Below are 19543 nucleotides of genomic sequence, written 5' to 3'. Positions count from 1 at the left end.
CTCAGATAAATACCTGCTGCAGGTGAAGCTTCCCAGTTGCCAACAGCAACAGGTTGTGTGAATGTGAGACTGCTAAAAAAGAGTGAGTGTAACTAGTCAAACATCCTTGGACAAACAAGTTCAACTACTTTTAGAGCCTTGTGTTGATCTTTGGTAAACATTGCACTGGGTTGTCTAATACTAATAATATTATCATTTTCGCGGCCACTAGTCACGGAGCACAGGGGACGAGTCATGTTAAATACACTCGTTTACTATCAGCAGCCAGCCTCTGAAGGGTGGGAGCTGGTGAAGCAAACAGGGATCAGCCCTCCAGTGGAGTACACTCGCATTTCAAGGTTTGCTGTTGACTATTTGAAGATGGTTACGAGACGAACCTGAGCTCAACACGCTCTCACCTTTGTTTTGTGTTTCTTTTCTCCTTGGGTGTTTTGCTGTCCAAGGATTTACAGACGGTTTGTCGCATTAGACTAAGTCCACCCTGAGTACAAACAGAGGAAATTTAAAGAATTTCCAAATGGAGGGGAAAGCTTTGGCTTTGAGGGCGGCTATCAAGAAGCATTGCCCGACCAAGGAGAACCTGGACCCCAGAAAGTGGATGAGAGAGGAGAATGTGAGGGCCTTCTCTGACTTCATACTAAACAAAAACTCGGACAAAGACATGGACAAGAGCTTTGACAACAAAGAGATGTGTGAGTACAAAAGGGCGAGGAACATTTTCTCACTCACTCCGTCATTTAACTTACAGCATATACCTGTTGAGGTTCTGACAATATAGTCAATCAATATAAAAGGTACATCGGGGCACCGCCTTTCAAATGAACTGCAACTTGGAATAACTATAACCAAAAATCACCACAATAGTAGACAGCAAGGTTGGAGGATTTGCATTCACACTTATGTAACATTAGTAAACAGACAACAAGACAGCACACACCATACCACACAACACATACACTAAACATCATTTACACAATAGAGGACGATCCGCCATCAACTTATAGTGAGATCAAATAAAACGTTGGACAATAAGGATGTATAGACATTAATTAACGTGTACATTTTATATTGACATCAAGCCTCAAGTGTTCCCATGTCTCAGTTACATTTCTACCATTATTAAAGTATGTGCCCAACTCACTTTTACTCCTCCATTGGTTGTAATCAGAGTGTCATTATAAGAAGTATATTTAATGTCCAGTAGTATCTGTCCACTATTTAATATCGGATAAATTATCTATACATTTATAAATTGCTATAATATTATCAGACTCTGTGTTCAACCAAAACATTTAAAAAATAAAGGGGGGAAAAACCCCATAAAATAACCTATAAATTGTATAGAATATACATATTTATAATCTGTTGTGTTGTGCAGTGCTTGATGCAGAGCGGGAGTTTATGAAAGCAGCAAAGAGGAATGATGTGCAGACCATGAAGAACCTTGGGAGAGGTCTGAATGCCAACGCAAAGAATGTGGTGGGTCTAATAAAAACAAACTCCCCTCTGCACCTCATTGCTCCACACTGTATAATACCACTTAACATTTCAAGGGTTTAAACTGGTTTAACAAATGATTCACTTTACTGAGTTGTTTGCCCCAGCACAACCGGACTGCCCTTCACTACGCAGTGGCTGGCAAGAACAAGGACGCCGTTCAGCTTCTTCTGCAGCGCAGGGTCAAGGTGGATCAGAAGGACAAGGTGAGAGGAACTGAAATGGCTGCGTGTGAAGAGTTGAGCCCGACGATAGCATCACGCCACATTGTTACGTAAGCACAACTCTCCACTTTGTGTTCTCTGTCTGACAGCACGGTGTGGCACCCATTCATTTAGCTGCCTGGTTTGGCAGTTTGGAGATCTTGAAATTATTAGTGCAGGCCGGAGCCGAGCAGAAGGTCGAGAACGAGGTAAAAGAAGCACAAAGAGTTTTTCTCCTTATATGGGATCTGGTTACAATCCTCAAGGCAGACACACAAGTACTTTTCTGATGAGCAAAAGGCATGAGCATATCACCCCTGTACCTTTAGCTTTCAAATTAACTTTGACATTTTATTACTCACTTATACGGCCCAACCCTGAAATGCAATTCAGGATTATTGAGCATGTATGTGCCTTCCTGGTCACTGAGCTCTCAGGAATGTTTGATTTGTGTTTAACTATACTGCTTTTATTTGTTTAGTTAATTTTTTACTGCTTTATCTGATATGTAACCAATGTCCTTTTAGTCAACTGCCTTGTCTGGTTTTTAATTATTGGACTTCACTTATTCTTGTTAAACACAAATTGTTTGGAAAGGTGCTGTAAAAAAGTTTATTATTATTATCAAAATATCTTTTTGTTTCCTGGTTCAATTCAAGTTAATCTTCGTTCGACACTTGCAGTGTTTGATTAAAATTGAATAATATAATTCTATTTTTCTTCTGCCTAAGGAAGGACTGAACATTTTGCACTGTGCCGCCATCAACAACCACACTGAAATAGTTGAATATATTGTAAATGATCTACAGATGAAAGAACTGGACAAAGATGACCTGGTATCAACATAAGCCTCATTTTTTTTATAAAGCAACATAAGAGTCACTTAAAGGACGACAAAAGAACACCCACTAAATGCTTCAATTGTAACCTGACTCTTATATTTCAGACAGGGCACCAGGCGTTTGCGTTGGCGGCAGAGCACGGATGTGTTGACATGTTACAGATGCTGATGAATCCATATGAAATGGCCTCCATGAAGCCCAACAAGGTGTGTGTGTGTGTGTGTTGCTCCTGTTTAAACTCAGTTATGCCTGAGTGCATGTTTCTGCGACACACCTGCTGGAGAGCTGAAAGTCAAACACTCTTTGATACGAGCTGTTTCCCTCCCTCCCTTCTGTCAGAGAGGCGACACGCCCCTGCACTTAGCTGCCAGGAACGGCCACTTGGACGCCACACATCTGCTGCTGCTGAGCTTTGATACCCGGGATGAAGTCAACATGGTAGACAATCAGTGTTAACATGCTCTCTATCCCGGTTTGCTTTGTGACGAGTGTGTGCTCAGGGGCTGATCCAGTGCTGCGCGGTGGTTCCACTTTGGGATTAATTAAGATGTATCAAACATGTGCTGGTTATTATCCTAGAATAAAGTAAACAGTGTTGTGGATTAAACTCCAGCTCAGACTGGTGATGCTGGTTGTTCTGCTGGACAGATTCTGCTGACAATCATTAGTCATTACCGGTTTTTAAATGGTTATAAAAATGGTAAGCCAGCACCACCGGTACTTTTAACTGATGGATCCTCTGTGACACAGGATGGTGAGACAGCTCTGTACCAGGCTGCAGACAACGCTCATGAAGAATGTGTGCTGGCCCTGCTGGAGGCCAGCTGTGACCCCAACATCGCCACAACGGTAGGTACAGCAAAGTCCTTTACTGATGCTCTAATCCATCTCTAGTGTCCCGCTGCTTTTAATGATACTGCTCCCTTCTCCTGCAGGTCAACTGCAGCGCTCTCCATCCAGTCTCAGAGAGAGGCGACAGTTCTCTTGTCCAAGTCCTGTTAGAATACGAAGCCCAAACTGACTTTCAGAATCAGGTGAGCAAACACAACCTAGGTGGCAGTAGTAAGCTTTCAGTGAAGTTTTCTGAAAACACACACACACATCAGTTGTGTTGTTGCTGACACACTGTCTGGATGCCTATCATTGTAGTTTTATTATAATCAATATTTATTATTGACACATTCCCTTCTGGACTCATGTAACAGGATCTTTTTGCTCTCAGCACCTGGAGGTTCCTCTCCACCTGGCAGTGATCCACAGTCACATCCCCGTCATCCATTCTCTCCTGAAAGCTGGCTGCAACGTTAATGTCACCAATAAGGTTTGATCACTGCACTAACACACTTCAAATAAGGTGTCAGCCAACATAAAAAACAAACATTTAAGTGCATGGGTAATGTGTTGTGCTGTTATGTGTCTGTCCTCTCAGAGGTCCCAGACTGTTATGCATCTTGCTGCAGAGCTGGCCAGGATAGAAGTTGTGGACATGCTTCTTAAAGCTGGGCTGGATCTGAAAATCCAGGACAGGGTAAGAATTCAAACTAAAATTTGCTGCGTAAATATGTGCCTTTTTTATGCACATTGTTTTTATCTTGATCAAAACCTCACAATCAGACGATCCAAGGGTGGAAAAAAAACACTACATGACTAGTTTGAGGCATAACATCAGCTTGCTACATTGAAAATATAAGGAAAAAAATGTAATCTCATTCATTATTGTTCTAATTCAAGTTTGTGTATTTTGCTGTATGTGTCGGGTGTGGAGTAGCAGGGTAAAACAGCTCTGGGTGTGGCAGCCAGAGCAAATGAGGTGATTATTGTGGACATGATCATCAAAGCAGAGAGATACTACAACTGGAAGTTGGTGAGAGATAACGAAATTACTATTCTCATATGTGCTATAATCCATTCTTGAAGCTGTAAAAAATCTATCATTCTGATCATTACAAATGATTCATTTATTAACGTCACATTTCTGAATTAGCTGAATCTCTTCTAACATCTAATTTGTCAGCCAAAAATGTAATTAATGATATTCCCAATTCCTTTTCCCCCTCTTGATTTCCAAAATGTTGACGTGTGGCATTCATTTTGCTAATCACGTGCATGACTGTCTTTCCAATAATCACTTTCCCGGGCCCCTTGCGCTCTCTGAGGCTGGTGGCCTTTATCAATCTGCTGACATGATTTAATTGCCCTTTCAGGCCAACCCTGGGCTTAATGAGAGCGTTCATGACGAGTATCCGCTAACGTTTAAACTCGACCACCACAATGACACCAGGCAGCTCCGTTCCATGGCCTGGCGCCTGGCCTACGAGCTGCTGAAGCCGGGAGACTGGAAGAAACTGGCAGAACACTGGAACTTCACTAAGGAGCAAGTGTGGGCCATCGAGGAGCAGTGGACAGGTGCCACCACTCACAATGACCATTCAGGATTTTTCACTGTGCTTCTGGCAACTCACTGAAATACTTAGAGATTCAGATGCCTGACTTTTTTTCAAACAGACTATTTTATTTTTCTATTTTATCTTCCAATGCATGTTGATTTCAGAGGGTGATTTTTTTTCTTGACTGTGCAGTGTTGTGTGTTTGTCCTCAGGTCAGCACAGCTACTATGAGCATGGGAACAGGATGCTGCTGATCTGGCTCCACGGTGAGCAGTTGACTCAGAGGAACCCAGCAAAAGAACTCTACCAGGGCCTCATCTTCACAGGGAGCAGGAAAGCTGCAGGTACATTCAACTTTTATTTAAAACAAATATTCGTAAGAATATATGAACATTTAGCTCTGTTGCCGTGGGAGATTCATAACAGAAATGTTGATTTGTCTTACAGATAAGATTCGGATGGAAGCAGAAAGTGTCAGCCATAAGAGCTGCAGCATATCATGAGGATGAACAACATTTACTCCATGTTTACATCAATTTCATCTACTGCTGAAATAATTTATTTATAAAAAAAGGATTGTGCATCAAATAATGGACAAATGGCTTTGGTTCAGTACACAACCTGTGGTCTCAGTAGAAATCATCAGTATCATCATCCGCACAAATATTTAAAATGATGTGGTTTTACACATGACAACCTGTGTATAATTTATAGTAAAAACATTCACTGAAATAAATGTTGTAATTCTTAACTCTGCACCTGTTCATTATTCATCACTAAAAACATCCACATGTGCAGTTCTTAACACCTGTGTCCACTTGTCCTACGATAATTGTGCATTTCACATTCATGAATCTGAAAAACAAATGTTCACTTCAAATGTAGAGACAAAAAGCAAATTCAACTCTTCAAAAATAAAATAGACCTGAGGCCAATGCCAGGTGAACTATTTCTAACGTAGTTGCATTGGGTGCGTTTAATCTTAGGTCTAAACAAGGTGAGCATCACTTTCTGACATGTATGCGTGTGTGGTCAGTCAACTACTTTGATGGAGTGTACATGGCACGTGCTGGTTTGTGGTCTGGAGGGGCCTCGGCCTCCGGTGGAGCTGTGGCCATGTTGGGTGGAGCGAGGAAACTTTGCAGCCGTGGCCTGACCGATTGTGAGCTGAGAGAATGAAAGAGAAACAAAAGAACAGGTAAACGCATTATAAACCAACGTAGACAGTTATTCGCAGTAGTGCAGACTGTTTCATACCTGCGTCACAGGATGATGACGTTCAACTATCACAGAGCTCATGGGCGGAGCCACACCCGACCCCTGCAGGTTGCTGCGTGCAGTCTTACTCATGTCAGGTCGCGCTGTGACTCGAGCAGTTACGGTTTTTGTGGGTTTTTGTTGACTGGCTGTCACAACACGACCGCCGACCTGAAACAATCAACAGTCACATCAAAATGTAATCTGTGTTGCTGGTCAACCTAGTGATGGTAGTTTTTTGATGACATAATTACGCATAATTACGTAGCAGTTACGCATCGTGGACAGTTGCCTGACTACAATCTAATGCTAACCTGTTTGTGGGAACTTGCAGCGCCCCCAAGTGGTAGGAAGCTGTGCACCACTGTAGTGGGATGGGGAACTTCTGCTCTGGCCACAGGGACACCAGAACCCAACTGAAGAGGAGATCATCAGTGAAAACAGGAAGAGGAGTGAGATTTAGTGCGAGTAAGTGCGAGTATGTCAGGGTCTCACCATATCGTCTGTGTCACAATGGGAGGGAGGGTCCGGGCGGTCAAAGTGAACTGGGCTGAACCGCGTGGAAGAGATGGGAAACGCTTGAAGTTGAGCCAGTGTAGCAGAGCCAGGCTCATCCTGAGGAGGCAGAGGATCTGTACAAAAAAGAAAGGTATAGAAACTGTCACACTCTGACACAATATATCCTTGATACAAGTTTGTTATAGTTACAGAAAACCACTGTGAATGAAGCTGAATGACGCTGGACGAATGCTCTGAATCTTTCCTAATCAACTCAATATGAAATCTTGATGACTCGCATCTTGCAAATAAAAAAACAACCAATGAGATATTTCCTTTTAGAATAGCTGTCATTATATGATGATTCAAAACTGACATGCGAGTGTGAGTATGAGTTGGAATATACAAATCTTCAATTTCTTTGGTTATTTGAAGATATGTTAATAACTGAATGTATAACTGAGCAAAGTGCCAACTACACACTCCTGCTTTGGCAAATTAAAAAGGTGGGTGACCATCATTAATCCATAACACCTCTCAACTATCTGTACTTAAAGAAATAGACTTAATGTCACATCATGCCAATTCATTTTGAGTTTGTCTGGTTGGCAAAGATGTGCAAGTAATGAGAGATCATAAACATGAATTAAGACTTGTTCAAAGCAATAGAAATGAATATTGAATCAACAGCCCTGTTTGACAGTAACATAGTCAAATACATCTCAGGTTGCAAGACTCATTACAGCTGAAAGCAAATGGATGAACAGAAACGCACGTCCGAGTTCATTTGTACAAGATAGTGGGACAGTGAGATTCAACTTCAGCAGAGATGTGCCATAAAAAGAGTGGCCCAGGGATCTGTGTGCCATGAATTCTAAAAAGTCAAGAACTCTGCACAGAATTTCTTGCGCAGCCCAAAATTTTTTGTTTGAACACCGGAGTAGAATTTTTACCTGATCTGAGGAATCCTGACTTTTGGTGGAAAAAGCTAATGAGTGCAAAACCACCATGAAACCATGAATCTATCCTGGTTGCTTTCAGTTGGACATAGTGGCGAGAATGGTGCCGAGTGAGCGTTAAGGTCAAGTACTAGGCTGATAAACACTTTATTACTGCCACTTAAATGCTTTGGGAACCATAACAGTGTTGCACCTCATATTTGTTCCGATACTCCCACAAAAAGAAGTGTCATCGTATTCACAGCATTGACATTATACAAAATAATGATTTAAAAAATGTTACATGGAACTTATCCAGTACCGTTCAGTACCACATCCAGGTTATAACCTGTAAAAATTACCTCTCAGTCTGACTCATCACACCATTAAGTAAGTTAGTAAATGACACCAAGAAAAGGAAAAAGATCCATACGGTTACAGACCGTGCTGATCGTGAGCTGGAGGTTGCTCGGGCGGTCCCTCTGTAGTGTGGAACATGCTGAGAGCCTCCATGTTGAGAGCACACACGCCCCTCATGAAGGCTTTCTTCATGGATTCCTCATAGCGCTCCCGCTCCAGTCGTAGTCTCTGAATCTCGGCCTGAGCCTTTTCTATCGCATCGCAGTGCTGCGGAGACAGGAAGCAGAGAACAGAACCACTCATGTATCTGTTTATATGGCACTTTCATTTTGAGCCTTTGTATCCCACCCCTGATATTCACCTTTAACACCATCAATAACACTTCAATGAACCTTTACTTCTACTTTCTTTATGGTGATTGCACTGCAACCATTTAATTAACTTTAGTGTTGATGTTATTTACTGAAAAGTTTTAACTGTATGTATTTATAACATCTTACTGAATTAACCACTAAATATAAATCTATGTAAGAGGCAAAGCAAACCCACTAGCTATAGTGGTTTTCACTTCAGGTGACTCAGCTCTGATTCTACTCTCTGATTCACTGACTGGCCACAGATGCTGTGATTCATGCAGTAAAACATCTGTGAGGTTGAGTCAAGTATGAATTCGGCAATGCAGCATCACCAAACACCTGCTGTTCCATACGCAGGTCCTTGTTTACCTCAGCCAGCTTGGCCTCATACTCGGTAGACAGTTGAGCGCAGACGTCTTCAGCCCTCGCGCGACAAGCCTGCTCCACCTTGACCTTCCAGTGTTTCTGGATCAGAGCGTGCCAGCCGAACCACACCTTCTTCTTCAGCTGCTGATTGTAGTGCTGCTGTGCTACCTGAGCAGCATGAGCCTGGCAGGAAGAAACCACGAGACCATGACAAATATTCACCAGAGAATAATTACACCCATAATTCATTCTCTGTGCAGGTGCAGTGCATTTTCTTGCGTTGGTAGCTTTATCGCAGCTTAGACAAAAATATGAGTCACCCACTTAGTTTTCCATTTTAAAGAAAGAAACAGACATTTTGTAAACGCAGGAGGAAAAAAAACTTTCACTACCACATTTTAAACACGGTAGTTCATCAGTGCACTGACAAAATTTCAGGTATGTAAATTTTGTAAGAGAAGATATTTGTGTCATAAACAATAACACTGTACTGACAGTAATCTCGACATTTTAAGAATACTATTGCATTCCTTTACACAAAAAATATACATAAATAAATATGAAATGAAACAGAAAGAAATAGTTAATTAATACAAATTAGAGACAAAGACTATGGTAATGAGTAAACTATGAAAAGAACAAAGACAAGTGTGTGTTGTTCAAGATGTGAGAGTTTGAAACTTAAAAGAACAGCAAAGACTGAGCGTGAGCAAACATGTCAGCTATTTAAAGGATTCTGTAAATATGCTCCTTGCATTAAAAAAGGCAATGAAATCGACACAAAAGCCCACAACCACCCCCACTGTAAATATCGATTTTAAAATCTGTAGGAATCACCACGTCATCTATGTACCTCTTCTTTGGCCTCGGTGTGTCGAAGTCTCCACTGTGTGAAGGCCCTCATCTTTTCCATCTTTTCTTTTTGTCTGTCCAACACCTGGCTCAGGTTCACAATCACCTGAGGGAGGACACACAACAAGTCAGTACAAAAATCAGACGTGGTTCCTCATTTTTTTGTTAAATGTACATTTAACAGAAAGTGCAAGTTAGCAAAGGATAAATGTGTGAGGCTAAGACATGTATTAAGCACACCCAGCCCTACACTAAAAATTCACACCAATGAACACGACTGTAAATTAAACCTCAGTTTGGTTATTAATCCAACAAACCACATTATGAACTAGAGGAAGTGAATACATGTGCAGTCACCTCATCTTTTCTCTGGTTTGATGTCTCATAGGTGTGGAGCAGCTCCTTGAGGCTGTTCAGCTCTGCCTTCAGGCCAGCTGTCTGAGCAGCACACCGCTCCTTCTCCTTCCTCACCTCCAGCTTGTGTTGCTCCACAAACACATGCTTCCACCTCCGCAGCTCGCTCAGCACATTTGACTAATTGGGGAATGGACAGTGGGACAGACATGGTGTGGTCATTTTAACCGCTTTAGCAAACACGGACAAAAATACACATGTTAAGTTGTTTCATAATAAGACGAACAGATGAGCAGGAGGGTTTGTCACTGACAGGAAGCACAAACTGCATGAACAGAGCAGGTTTCATCCTAAGTCTTTTTCATTGGATTCATTTTTTGAAATGTCTAACAATACCTTGGCATAGAATTGGATTCTGAGTTCTGAGGTGCAGCTACATTTTCAGGCTTCTACGTGCTCCACAAGATCCAAAAAGGTTTTTACAGACTTAAACGTACCCAACACCCACAAATGTAAACATGGTTCATAAACAAAACTTCTCAACACCCTCTACTACATTCCATTGTTCTCTATTGACTTTTCCCAAGGCCGGCTCTACTCTTTTATTAGCTCTGCTTGGCAGATCATTGGTTGTCATCTGCCCTTCATGAATGAGCTGTACAAGATCAGGAGAAAAGGGCAGGAAGGACGCCCACATCCTCCAGAAGTCACTCCACTGGGAAACACAATTAAAAGGTCACTGCTTCCACGAAGAGTAGAGCTGTCATTCAATTTAGAGAGACTCAAACACATGTACATTCCCTTTATAAGCTTTGACCTCTTCCTCACTGCCACTGTCAATGTACCTGTTCCACAGTATTTCTTCCAGTTAGTTTTATTCTATGGGAAGTAATTATAATTGCGGATTTATTATCTGAAATTTGCAGTGTCAGTGAGATAAATTTAGAGTGAAATGTTTTTTTACAACATCTAACTTTTTCCATCATTCGCTACTTTATGTTTTGTAAAAGAACGTCTGAAACACTAAATATATGTGTCAGATAAAGCATCATTTAATTATTTGATTTTAAGATTGCTCTATTTAGGCTTCATTAATCTGTCAAAACTGCACCATAGATTTGACCACTTATGCAAAACTCTTAATTATGATTAAAATACCAGTTTTCAAAGTAAATTAACAATTTGATGTTGTGGCTTCTATTCATCAGGAACAAACATGTCAGCTCTGCCTTATTTCGCTGCCAACTGCTGCATCTCAAAACCCATCCCTGCTATTTTATGCACACCACGTTCAAGAAGTTATTACTCAGCTACGTCAGAGCACCTAAATATAGCCCTACAATATTATTTATGGTCCGCTCTTAAGCAGACAGCCAGTAAGAGCCAGTAAATTGACGAGAGAGCAGATCAACCTTCAGATTGTTACTCCACGTGTCCAGAATGTTCTCCATCTTGCTGATGTTCTCCTCCGAGACGAACATCTCCGTCACATCCGATGTGAGGGGGTCCGGGCTGTTTGGCCTGGACCTCTTAGTTGCCGCCTGCAACCTGTCAGAGGCAGCGTCTGAGAGCAGTGACACCCTGCTAGACGAGTGACCCCCCATCTCCTCAGCTGAGAGGTAAAGAGAAAAACAGACAGACATACAGAGTGTCACTAGAAATTAAGCAACTAGATGGGGCTAGATGTTTCTGAGCTTATTTTATATTTAAAAGAAATTGATATACGGTTTGATATCGCATATAATGATTTTGTTTCTTTGTAGTTTTGATTAATGTTTACCATGAGGTTCTCTGGAGTGTGTGGGGGGCTCAACAATCAAGGGTGAGGCCTGTGATGATCTCACACTCCTGCTAGAGTGCCTCCCGTCTTTAGCTTCAGCGGAAGTACCTGAGGGCAGACAGAGTGCCAAGGGAGGGAAGTCAGCAAGAAAGTCGCAAAGGTGAAAAGACAAAAAGGACACTTTGACATGGGATAAGTGAGTAGCATTAGGTAAAAGTAAAAGATTGGAAAACAAAGGACCGCTTCAGAAAAAAAGAGGTAATGGAAAGAATGCTGATTAAGATGAGCACGGCCCTCATCCAGGAATGCATTTATGTCAATATCTTAATTAAATACTGCAGGGAGAAGAGAGAGAGAGAGCCTGCACTCTAAAGAGCAGTACGGGCAGAGCGCCAGGAGATCATTACCAATCAGCCCGTCTGCTTTCTCCATCCCTGTGCATTACTCCATGACAGTTAAAGCACTAAACCTCCAATAAGAGCTGCAGCTGGGGCGAGAGCTAGCGGGGGAGAGTGCTGGGCTGTTTAAAATGCAGGCATCGTAGGGAACAGAGATTGGGGGGTACAATCTGACGGACTGATATCATGTACATCTTGACTAGACTGGTTCACAAGCTGAAAAAAGAAAACGGGGCTGATAAATACTTTTTTTTTTTCATGTTGTGATGCCAAGTCCTACTTGATGGATGATCATCTGATGGGGGCTCAAGTTGTGTTTCTGTCAGAGGGGCTTAGTGAAATGTGTGTACGAGTGTGACCTGCACACAAGAGGAACCTACGATACCTGCTGGGCGCTGTGATTTTGTGTCATCTTTTCTCTGGGACTTCCGACTCCCTGCAGACAGATGCGGGGCGCTCAGCCGCTGCAAGTGAGCAGTGGTGAGCGTCTCAAACTTAGGAGCGACCACAGCATAGCGGAGGAGCTCCTCATACTCATCCTGTTGATCCAGAAACAGAAAGAAAAAGACCAGTGTGCTCAAGTGTCTTATGATAACTATTACAGAGGCTGTTTTTTTTTTTAGAAGCTTGCTTTTATTTTCATAGTTTCATATAAACGTTTTTTTGTTTCATAGTATTTTATGTAGCAATCAAGCCAATTGGTTATGATGACATTTCATTCATCATCCTCAATTTTGACATACAAAGAGTGTATAAGAGTGTGCATCAAAACCAAACTTACTGGTAAGTGAAAACTACAATGAAAGTTAAAGTTACTGTCCCTATTGAAACATTAATGTGTCACAGCTTTTGACTTCTACTTAAATTCACTAACCACAGTTAAAATACTTTACCATGCAACAGGCTGTTCTAATAAGATAATTCATGTGTATTTCCTTTGTAAGTGGACTTCATTATTGGTTGAAACTGGGTAGTCTTTTGAAAATGGTATTACTGGCCCTAGTTGACTTCAATGTGTATAAAAGCACAGAAACTGTAAAAGTGTGGTTTGTTTATTTTATCACCTGAAGCTCAGAGGACACAGAGCTGCCATGATCTGAGTCATTGGGCAGAACAGGACTGGTTGGTTCCTCTTCGTCTGATGACATCTACACATACACATACACATACACATACACATACACATACATGACAGGTCAATGAAACACCAACAACAGCGTGAGCTAACGTCAGGTCCCAGTGTCTAACTCTCTATGTTAGTAACAAATGATCGTGTTCATTAAGGGTAAACAGCAGACAGACAACTTAGTAACTCATTTCAACATAAGTTACTGTATAAAGAACATACATGTGTGTAATGGAACATTTTACCATCATACCACACTATATATTATCTCTGCTTATGCATACTATTTCCGCACACACATTGATATTAGAAGCAATCACGTGCTTAGAAATGAAAAATTACTTTTCTGCATTGAACTACATCACATGTTCATATGGTTCCTGATATCACATATGAAAAACAATGGTTTAGAGATGAATGCAAAATGATAAACCTTTGATAACACATTTATGCTGGGACACTGATCAGCGTGTGGGTTTAATTAGCTTATCAGAAAAACAGTCTGAAATGTTTCAAGTCTCAGACTCCAGCGCACACATCTCACTTGCTAAAGTTGAAAAACAAAAATGGAAAGACTCTTAGTAGATTCACTACCAAGAATGCATCCGTACTATATTCCCCCCAACTGCATGCATATAAAAAGTTGTTTTTGTGTTACAGCGCACGCGCAGAGAACTGTTCATCTGGTACCTTTAATGTCGTTGACTAATCATTTTTTATCTCAATGGATGTTGCGAACATCTCCGCTCTACAGGAAATCCCTAAGACACTGTGGGCTCAAGGCAAACATGACGTTGGCTTAATAAAAACTGCTGAAACTGTAGTTATAACACCTAAATCTGATTTCCGGCCCTGCCAACAGCAATATCCATTGAAAACTGAAGCCATTGAAGGCATTACTCCAGTTTTTGAATCATTACGAAAAGCAGGAGTTATCATTCCATGCCATTACTCACAAGTACGCACTCTTATGTTTCACGGGAAAAATCTAAATGGCAATTTGTTCGACAAAAGTTACTTTTCTGGGTCGTGTGATCAAATCCCTCTCACCCAAACATATTGAGACTAGACCGAAGCAGAACAAAGACTTGACAGACGCAGAAGAACAAAGACTTGACAGACGCAGAAGAACAAAGACTTGACCGACGCAGAAGAGCAACGACTTGACTAAGACCTAGCACCTCTGAGTTCCATATGAGCAAAGAGAAACACGCAGATAATGTAAATGACGATGGAGATAGCAGGACTTCACCCCTGTGGGTGAGGCCATCAATGTTTGTTTCTACCTGAGACAAATCCCTACTGTTTTCCATGATTTCTGTTACAAGTGTGATTTCTAGTAATCAGACAGTGAATTCTTATAATTCTAATAATTGTGTTTCTGTTGCTTTAACTCCATAGATAATTAAGACATTCTAAATGATTTACAGGACTGTTACCCTTTTTGTGACTAATTCTATATAATACTTTGTAATGAATTCAAATATTGAAGTCCCAGATTAACTTTATGTTTGAGCATAACTTTTGTTTAATCAATTTTACTGCTCCTATTTGATGTGAATATTAAACTGTTCTTATCCCAAGGTTGTGAAGGTAAAAAGTTCAGTTAGTAATTGTCCCAATAATTTTGTAATTGTACAATATGAATGTTTTGTATTTTAACAATTCAATTGGAGAAGCAGTTTACTGAGCTGGTAACATATATCCTGTGTCAAATGTTTTTATGTATTCAAGAGCAATTTTTGTTAACGGGACTAGAGAGTCCATCTTATCTGGTGTTTTAGTTGTGAGTTGATTATTTTATTTTTGTATTGTTTTATTAGATGTTTGTTTTATTTGTTTATGTTTTATTCATCAAGGATATTTTTATATCTCTAAATCAAATTCAAATGTCAGACTGAGTAATGTTCATTGCTCTTTGAAAAGGTGAACTTGCATGATATGTTATAATATACTTTTTCCTAAAATTGTTTTAGAGTTATGACAATATATAATCCAACAGAATTTGCTATCGAGACCGCCAACCATAATATTTTTTATAGTGCACAAAGTTAGAGGTTTCCTTTCACTGTTACACATATCCAAGCAAAACTGGTACTGTGAAATGATATACCCTTAACTGAATAGAGAACAAATTTGGAGTGACTAAGAAACAATTTCCACACAGAAATTCTTTGTAATTTTTATTTTTATTTATTTCATTTTTTTCATTTTTAGAATTGGAAGATAAAGACTGCTTAAGAATTTAACTTGAGATTTTCACCCTTAGATATAATATGTGCTCACATTTTGCAGGTAACTTTTGTATCTAATGTTGTGATCATTTTATGATCAAAAGGAATGAATGTAATGGAAAATGTTCCCATCATACCACACTATATATTATCTCTGCTTATGCATACTATTTCTGCTTGTGAAACTGTTAAAATGACATTAGAGCCACAAATCTGACTAGGTTTGTCTCCCACCACCAAGACTTCGAAGAAACCTTCAACCTGTGTCCAGGAGACCTTCAGCATGTGTCTGTCTTATCTCCTGGGATTTTAATATTCACTCAGTTCACACACATAGATCTCACAACACATACCGTAGTTCTCACAACACAGAGTTTTCACAACACATAGTACACACACACACACACACACACACACACACACACACACACACACACACACAGTTCAACTTACGCCTGCAAATGTTTCTTGTTCATTCCCTCTGCAGAATGCTCATCGCACACTGTATGACTGTCTGACCTTCCTTGCCAGGAATAAAATCCTCTTAAAAGACTATTACTCTTGAATCTCTTTATTTCAGAAGTCTCACCAGGTCAAATTTCCATCACATGTGGAACTAAACTGTAAAAAGGGACTTGATAAAAGAAAGCTGAAAATGGTTCCAATAATGTTCAAAAAACATAAACACATGATCGCATATAATGTTCAGTAACATGATATTCAATATACAAACATTTGACACAACACGGAAGTTCACTTCTGATTGGTGAGTTACATGGAAAGTTAAGGGAAACTGAAAAAGCAGCGAAATCTCCCATTCTTGTTTTCATATATAAAACTGCCTTTGAAATCACAACTTCTACACATCAGTTACAGATGCAGAACACAGAGAATCTGTGGTTCAGTAACGTGGACTAACTTTACATTCATGTGACTGCAGAATCGGGAGCTAACTTCAGGGTCGCACATTTAACAGACAACTTAATGGCTCTTTAATCTGTGAGATGTAACTTGAGACACATTAAAAACCCGTACATAAGATTCAAACAGCCAGTAAAACAGTTAGATAAAACACGAGACCGTTAGTTTGCTCCAGTTTCATGTTTCGGGTTTGATACCCAGGTCACGACCTGAAATCTGCACTGACCACAACACGTTTCCTTCTCAGCTGCTGTAACGTAATCGGACTAAATCTGTGCAGCGACTAGTTCTCGCTGTTTAAAACGATCCGCTAACTTATAACCAAGCTGTTCCCAGACATGTTTACCTGACAGATGTAAATACTGGAGTTTGTTCCCACAGGCTGCCTCACTGCTCCCTTTCCACAAGTTATTCGTCAGTTTAAAACAGAGCTTCCTTTGCCGTTTCAAACCACTCGACTACTCAACAACAGACTCTCCGATTGGCTACTGTCTCTGAAGCTTCCTGCCAGGTCGTCTCTGATTGGCTGAAATGTTTTCATGGCAACGGGAAGCGGAACAACGCTGAGCTCACCAGCTGCTCCCACCAGTGTCCAGGAAAACGATCTGAGTTTGTTGTGATTTCTGATCGATCGATAGATAGATAGATAGATAGATAGATAGATAGATAGATAGATAGATAGATAGATAGATAGATATATGGATAGATAGATAGATAGATAGATAGATAGATAGATAGATAGATAGATAGATAGATATATGGATAGATAGATAGATAGATAGTTGATATATATATATATATATATATATATATATATATATATATATATATATATATATATATAGATAGATAGATAGATAGATAGATAGATAGATAGATAGATAGATAGATAGATAGATAGATAGATAGATAGTTGGATAGATAGATATATAGATAGATATATAGATAGATAGATAGATAGATAGATAGATGGATAGATAGATAGATAGATAGATGGATAGATAGATAGATAGATAGATAGATAGATAGATAGATAGATAGATAGATTTATTGATTGATTGAAAGACAGACAGATCGATAGATTGATTGATAAATTGATTGATAGAGATATAGATAGAAAGACAGACAGATAGATATATACATTTATTCTTTATTGATTCTGATGGAAATTTTGTTTACATATTAGTGTATAAAAGAGAATTTAGTTAATACTATTCTTATCTTATCAAAATTACAACAGGGGCCGCTGATTTGCTCCTGTGATTTGCAGATCATATAGTTGTGATGGTTTGAGATTAGCTGACTATCTGTCATAAGGAAGTAAACTTAAGGTGTGTAAAGAAGGTGAATACCACCACGCTGTGAACCTCCCTGTGGCTATTTCTCATCTAAAGGCAAACTAACATAAGCAGACCTGGTGCTTAGCAGTATTAAGACACATATGGGAGATTGGCCTAATGGCTTGGCAGTCCCCAGACATAGGCAGACTTCAGAGAAGAGACATATGGTCCCTCTCAGCCGAGCTGTGAGCAGTCCTGTTGGACCGCGGCCTCCACACCACCTGGCCGTGAGTACATCGTTGCCTGAAGGTGTCCTGTCAGCATTGTCATGAGGGAGACCTGTGTGCTGACTTTGAAAAGGAGGAGGAGAGGTTGCATCATTGTGACACTGGTGACAGTGCAGTAGTGTCCCCCAAAACATGTGCTCACAAAGTGTTGTCTGCCCATGAATCATATTTCAAATGTGACACGTTTTATATAAAAAAAAAAATATATATATATTTAAGAAATGAACAGGATGAAAAAATTAGTGCCAGCAAGACCTGGCGCAGACACCCCTCAGTGCACACACACATTTTACTATTACATGTCTTGACAGCTGAAGCCAGCTATGAATTTGAACCAGAATCGTGAGGCACAGAGGATAATCCTCGCTGCTCTGTGGGGAGAGGAGGTTTCCTGTTGAATGACAGGAAGCTGTGGCTCCCACAGATTATTTATTTCCATTTCAGACCAGATGATTCACATGTTTTGAAAGGTTTCGGTCTGACGTGTTCATCACAGTTTCTCTTTTATGGTGATTTTTGTCATCCCAACCTGGCTTACAAGGTATGCTGCTTTTTTTTAACATGCAATTGATGTTGAATTAGAAATTTTCTCATGCCTGTCTGCTTTTGTTTAAGTTATTATAACAAGGACTGACTAGAAATAGACAACTGCAGAGTTTGTGTTTGCCTTGTGGTAGCCAGCATATTTAGGGGACTGAATGGAATTTGGTGCAGATCCAAATAAAAGTCCTGATCCAGTGAATTGTGGTTTCCTATGGGGACTGTAGGGCCTTGGCAGAGGTAAACACTCTAATGAGGGCCATCGCAGTTTTATTAAAAGGACAAACAGGCACTTTGATAAACATGAGCACTTTGGTCCATCATTTAAATGAGCCAGATATAGCTAAACAGGCTCATTTTAATTAGCAGTCCCTGGCAGGTTGATAGCATATAACAAAAATATACAAAAGCACATACAAGCACATTATTACAGACAAAAACACATGAGCAGTACAAAGAGCAAAGTAAACAAACACATAAGCATTGATAATAGCACAAAGTCACATGAGCACATAAACAAATAAACAGACAAAAGCACATACACACAGACAAACAGTAAAACAATGACACAGCTGCTCCTACAGATTATGACATGTTTGATTGTCCAGTTACTATTGTTCAACAGATTTGGAGAAAGAGTCTTCATGTGACATGGGCAATATCTGTATTCTATTCGTCTTGAATGACTATACGGATTAATTACCCCGTGTGGGATTATATAAAATTGCATCAAATTTCCATCAGTCACATATGGTTACATCAAATGTCTCAGATATCGACTGAATATTCTGTTTGATCTTTAATTAACACAAAGAAGTTAAGATCAGACGAACGTGTATTGGTTATTACTCCAATCTTTTAATCCACATGGGAAGAACTGTGAATAAAATAAAAGAACTAGCTTAGACCTGAGTTTAAGATACAGATGATATAGACAGAAGTCCATTCTGTACCTATTCTGTGTGTTTTCCCTTTGTGCCAGACAAAGGTAATAAGCCACTGTTGATAGTGGTTAGATTAAAGCCTGTGTTGCCGCCTCAAACCTTTCTTCAGATCCCCTTTTGTAA

The 19543-nt window shown here is 40.0% G+C and overlaps 2 protein-coding genes across 2 annotated transcripts; one reads left to right on the top strand and one right to left on the bottom strand.

Annotated features, from left to right (window-relative positions):
• Window positions 1-189: 189 nt before the first annotated feature.
• Window positions 190-5515, top strand: ankdd1b (ankyrin repeat and death domain containing 1B). The gene is made up of 16 exons (XM_035165528.2): window positions 190-338; window positions 444-692; window positions 1379-1479; window positions 1605-1703; window positions 1811-1909; window positions 2432-2536; window positions 2647-2748; window positions 2882-2980; window positions 3293-3391; window positions 3478-3576; window positions 3765-3863; window positions 3972-4070; window positions 4311-4406; window positions 4747-4948; window positions 5142-5273; window positions 5377-5515. The coding sequence occupies exons 2-16, from the start codon at window positions 518-520 to the stop codon at window positions 5430-5432; spliced, it is 1662 nt and encodes a 553-aa protein (XP_035021419.2). The 5' UTR covers window positions 190-338; window positions 444-517; the 3' UTR covers window positions 5433-5515.
• Window positions 5269-16826, bottom strand: poc5 (POC5 centriolar protein homolog (Chlamydomonas)). Its single transcript, XM_047341483.1, has 13 exons — window positions 16716-16826; window positions 13153-13236; window positions 12474-12627; window positions 11691-11798; window positions 11323-11522; window positions 9914-10090; window positions 9558-9662; window positions 8708-8887; window positions 8066-8249; window positions 6682-6818; window positions 6501-6602; window positions 6187-6357; window positions 5269-6096 (listed from the first exon to the last, which is right to left on the bottom strand). The coding sequence occupies exons 2-13, from the start codon at window positions 13234-13236 to the stop codon at window positions 5962-5964; spliced, it is 1737 nt and encodes a 578-aa protein (XP_047197439.1). The 5' UTR covers window positions 16716-16826; the 3' UTR covers window positions 5269-5961.
• Between the last annotated feature and the right edge of the window lie 2717 nt (window positions 16827-19543).

Source organism: Hippoglossus stenolepis, chromosome 9 (assembly GCF_022539355.2).
Source record: "Hippoglossus stenolepis isolate QCI-W04-F060 chromosome 9, HSTE1.2, whole genome shotgun sequence".
Classification (NCBI taxonomy): Eukaryota; Metazoa; Chordata; class Actinopteri; order Pleuronectiformes; family Pleuronectidae; genus Hippoglossus; species Hippoglossus stenolepis.
This window is presented reverse-complemented; position numbering and strand designations above follow the sequence as displayed.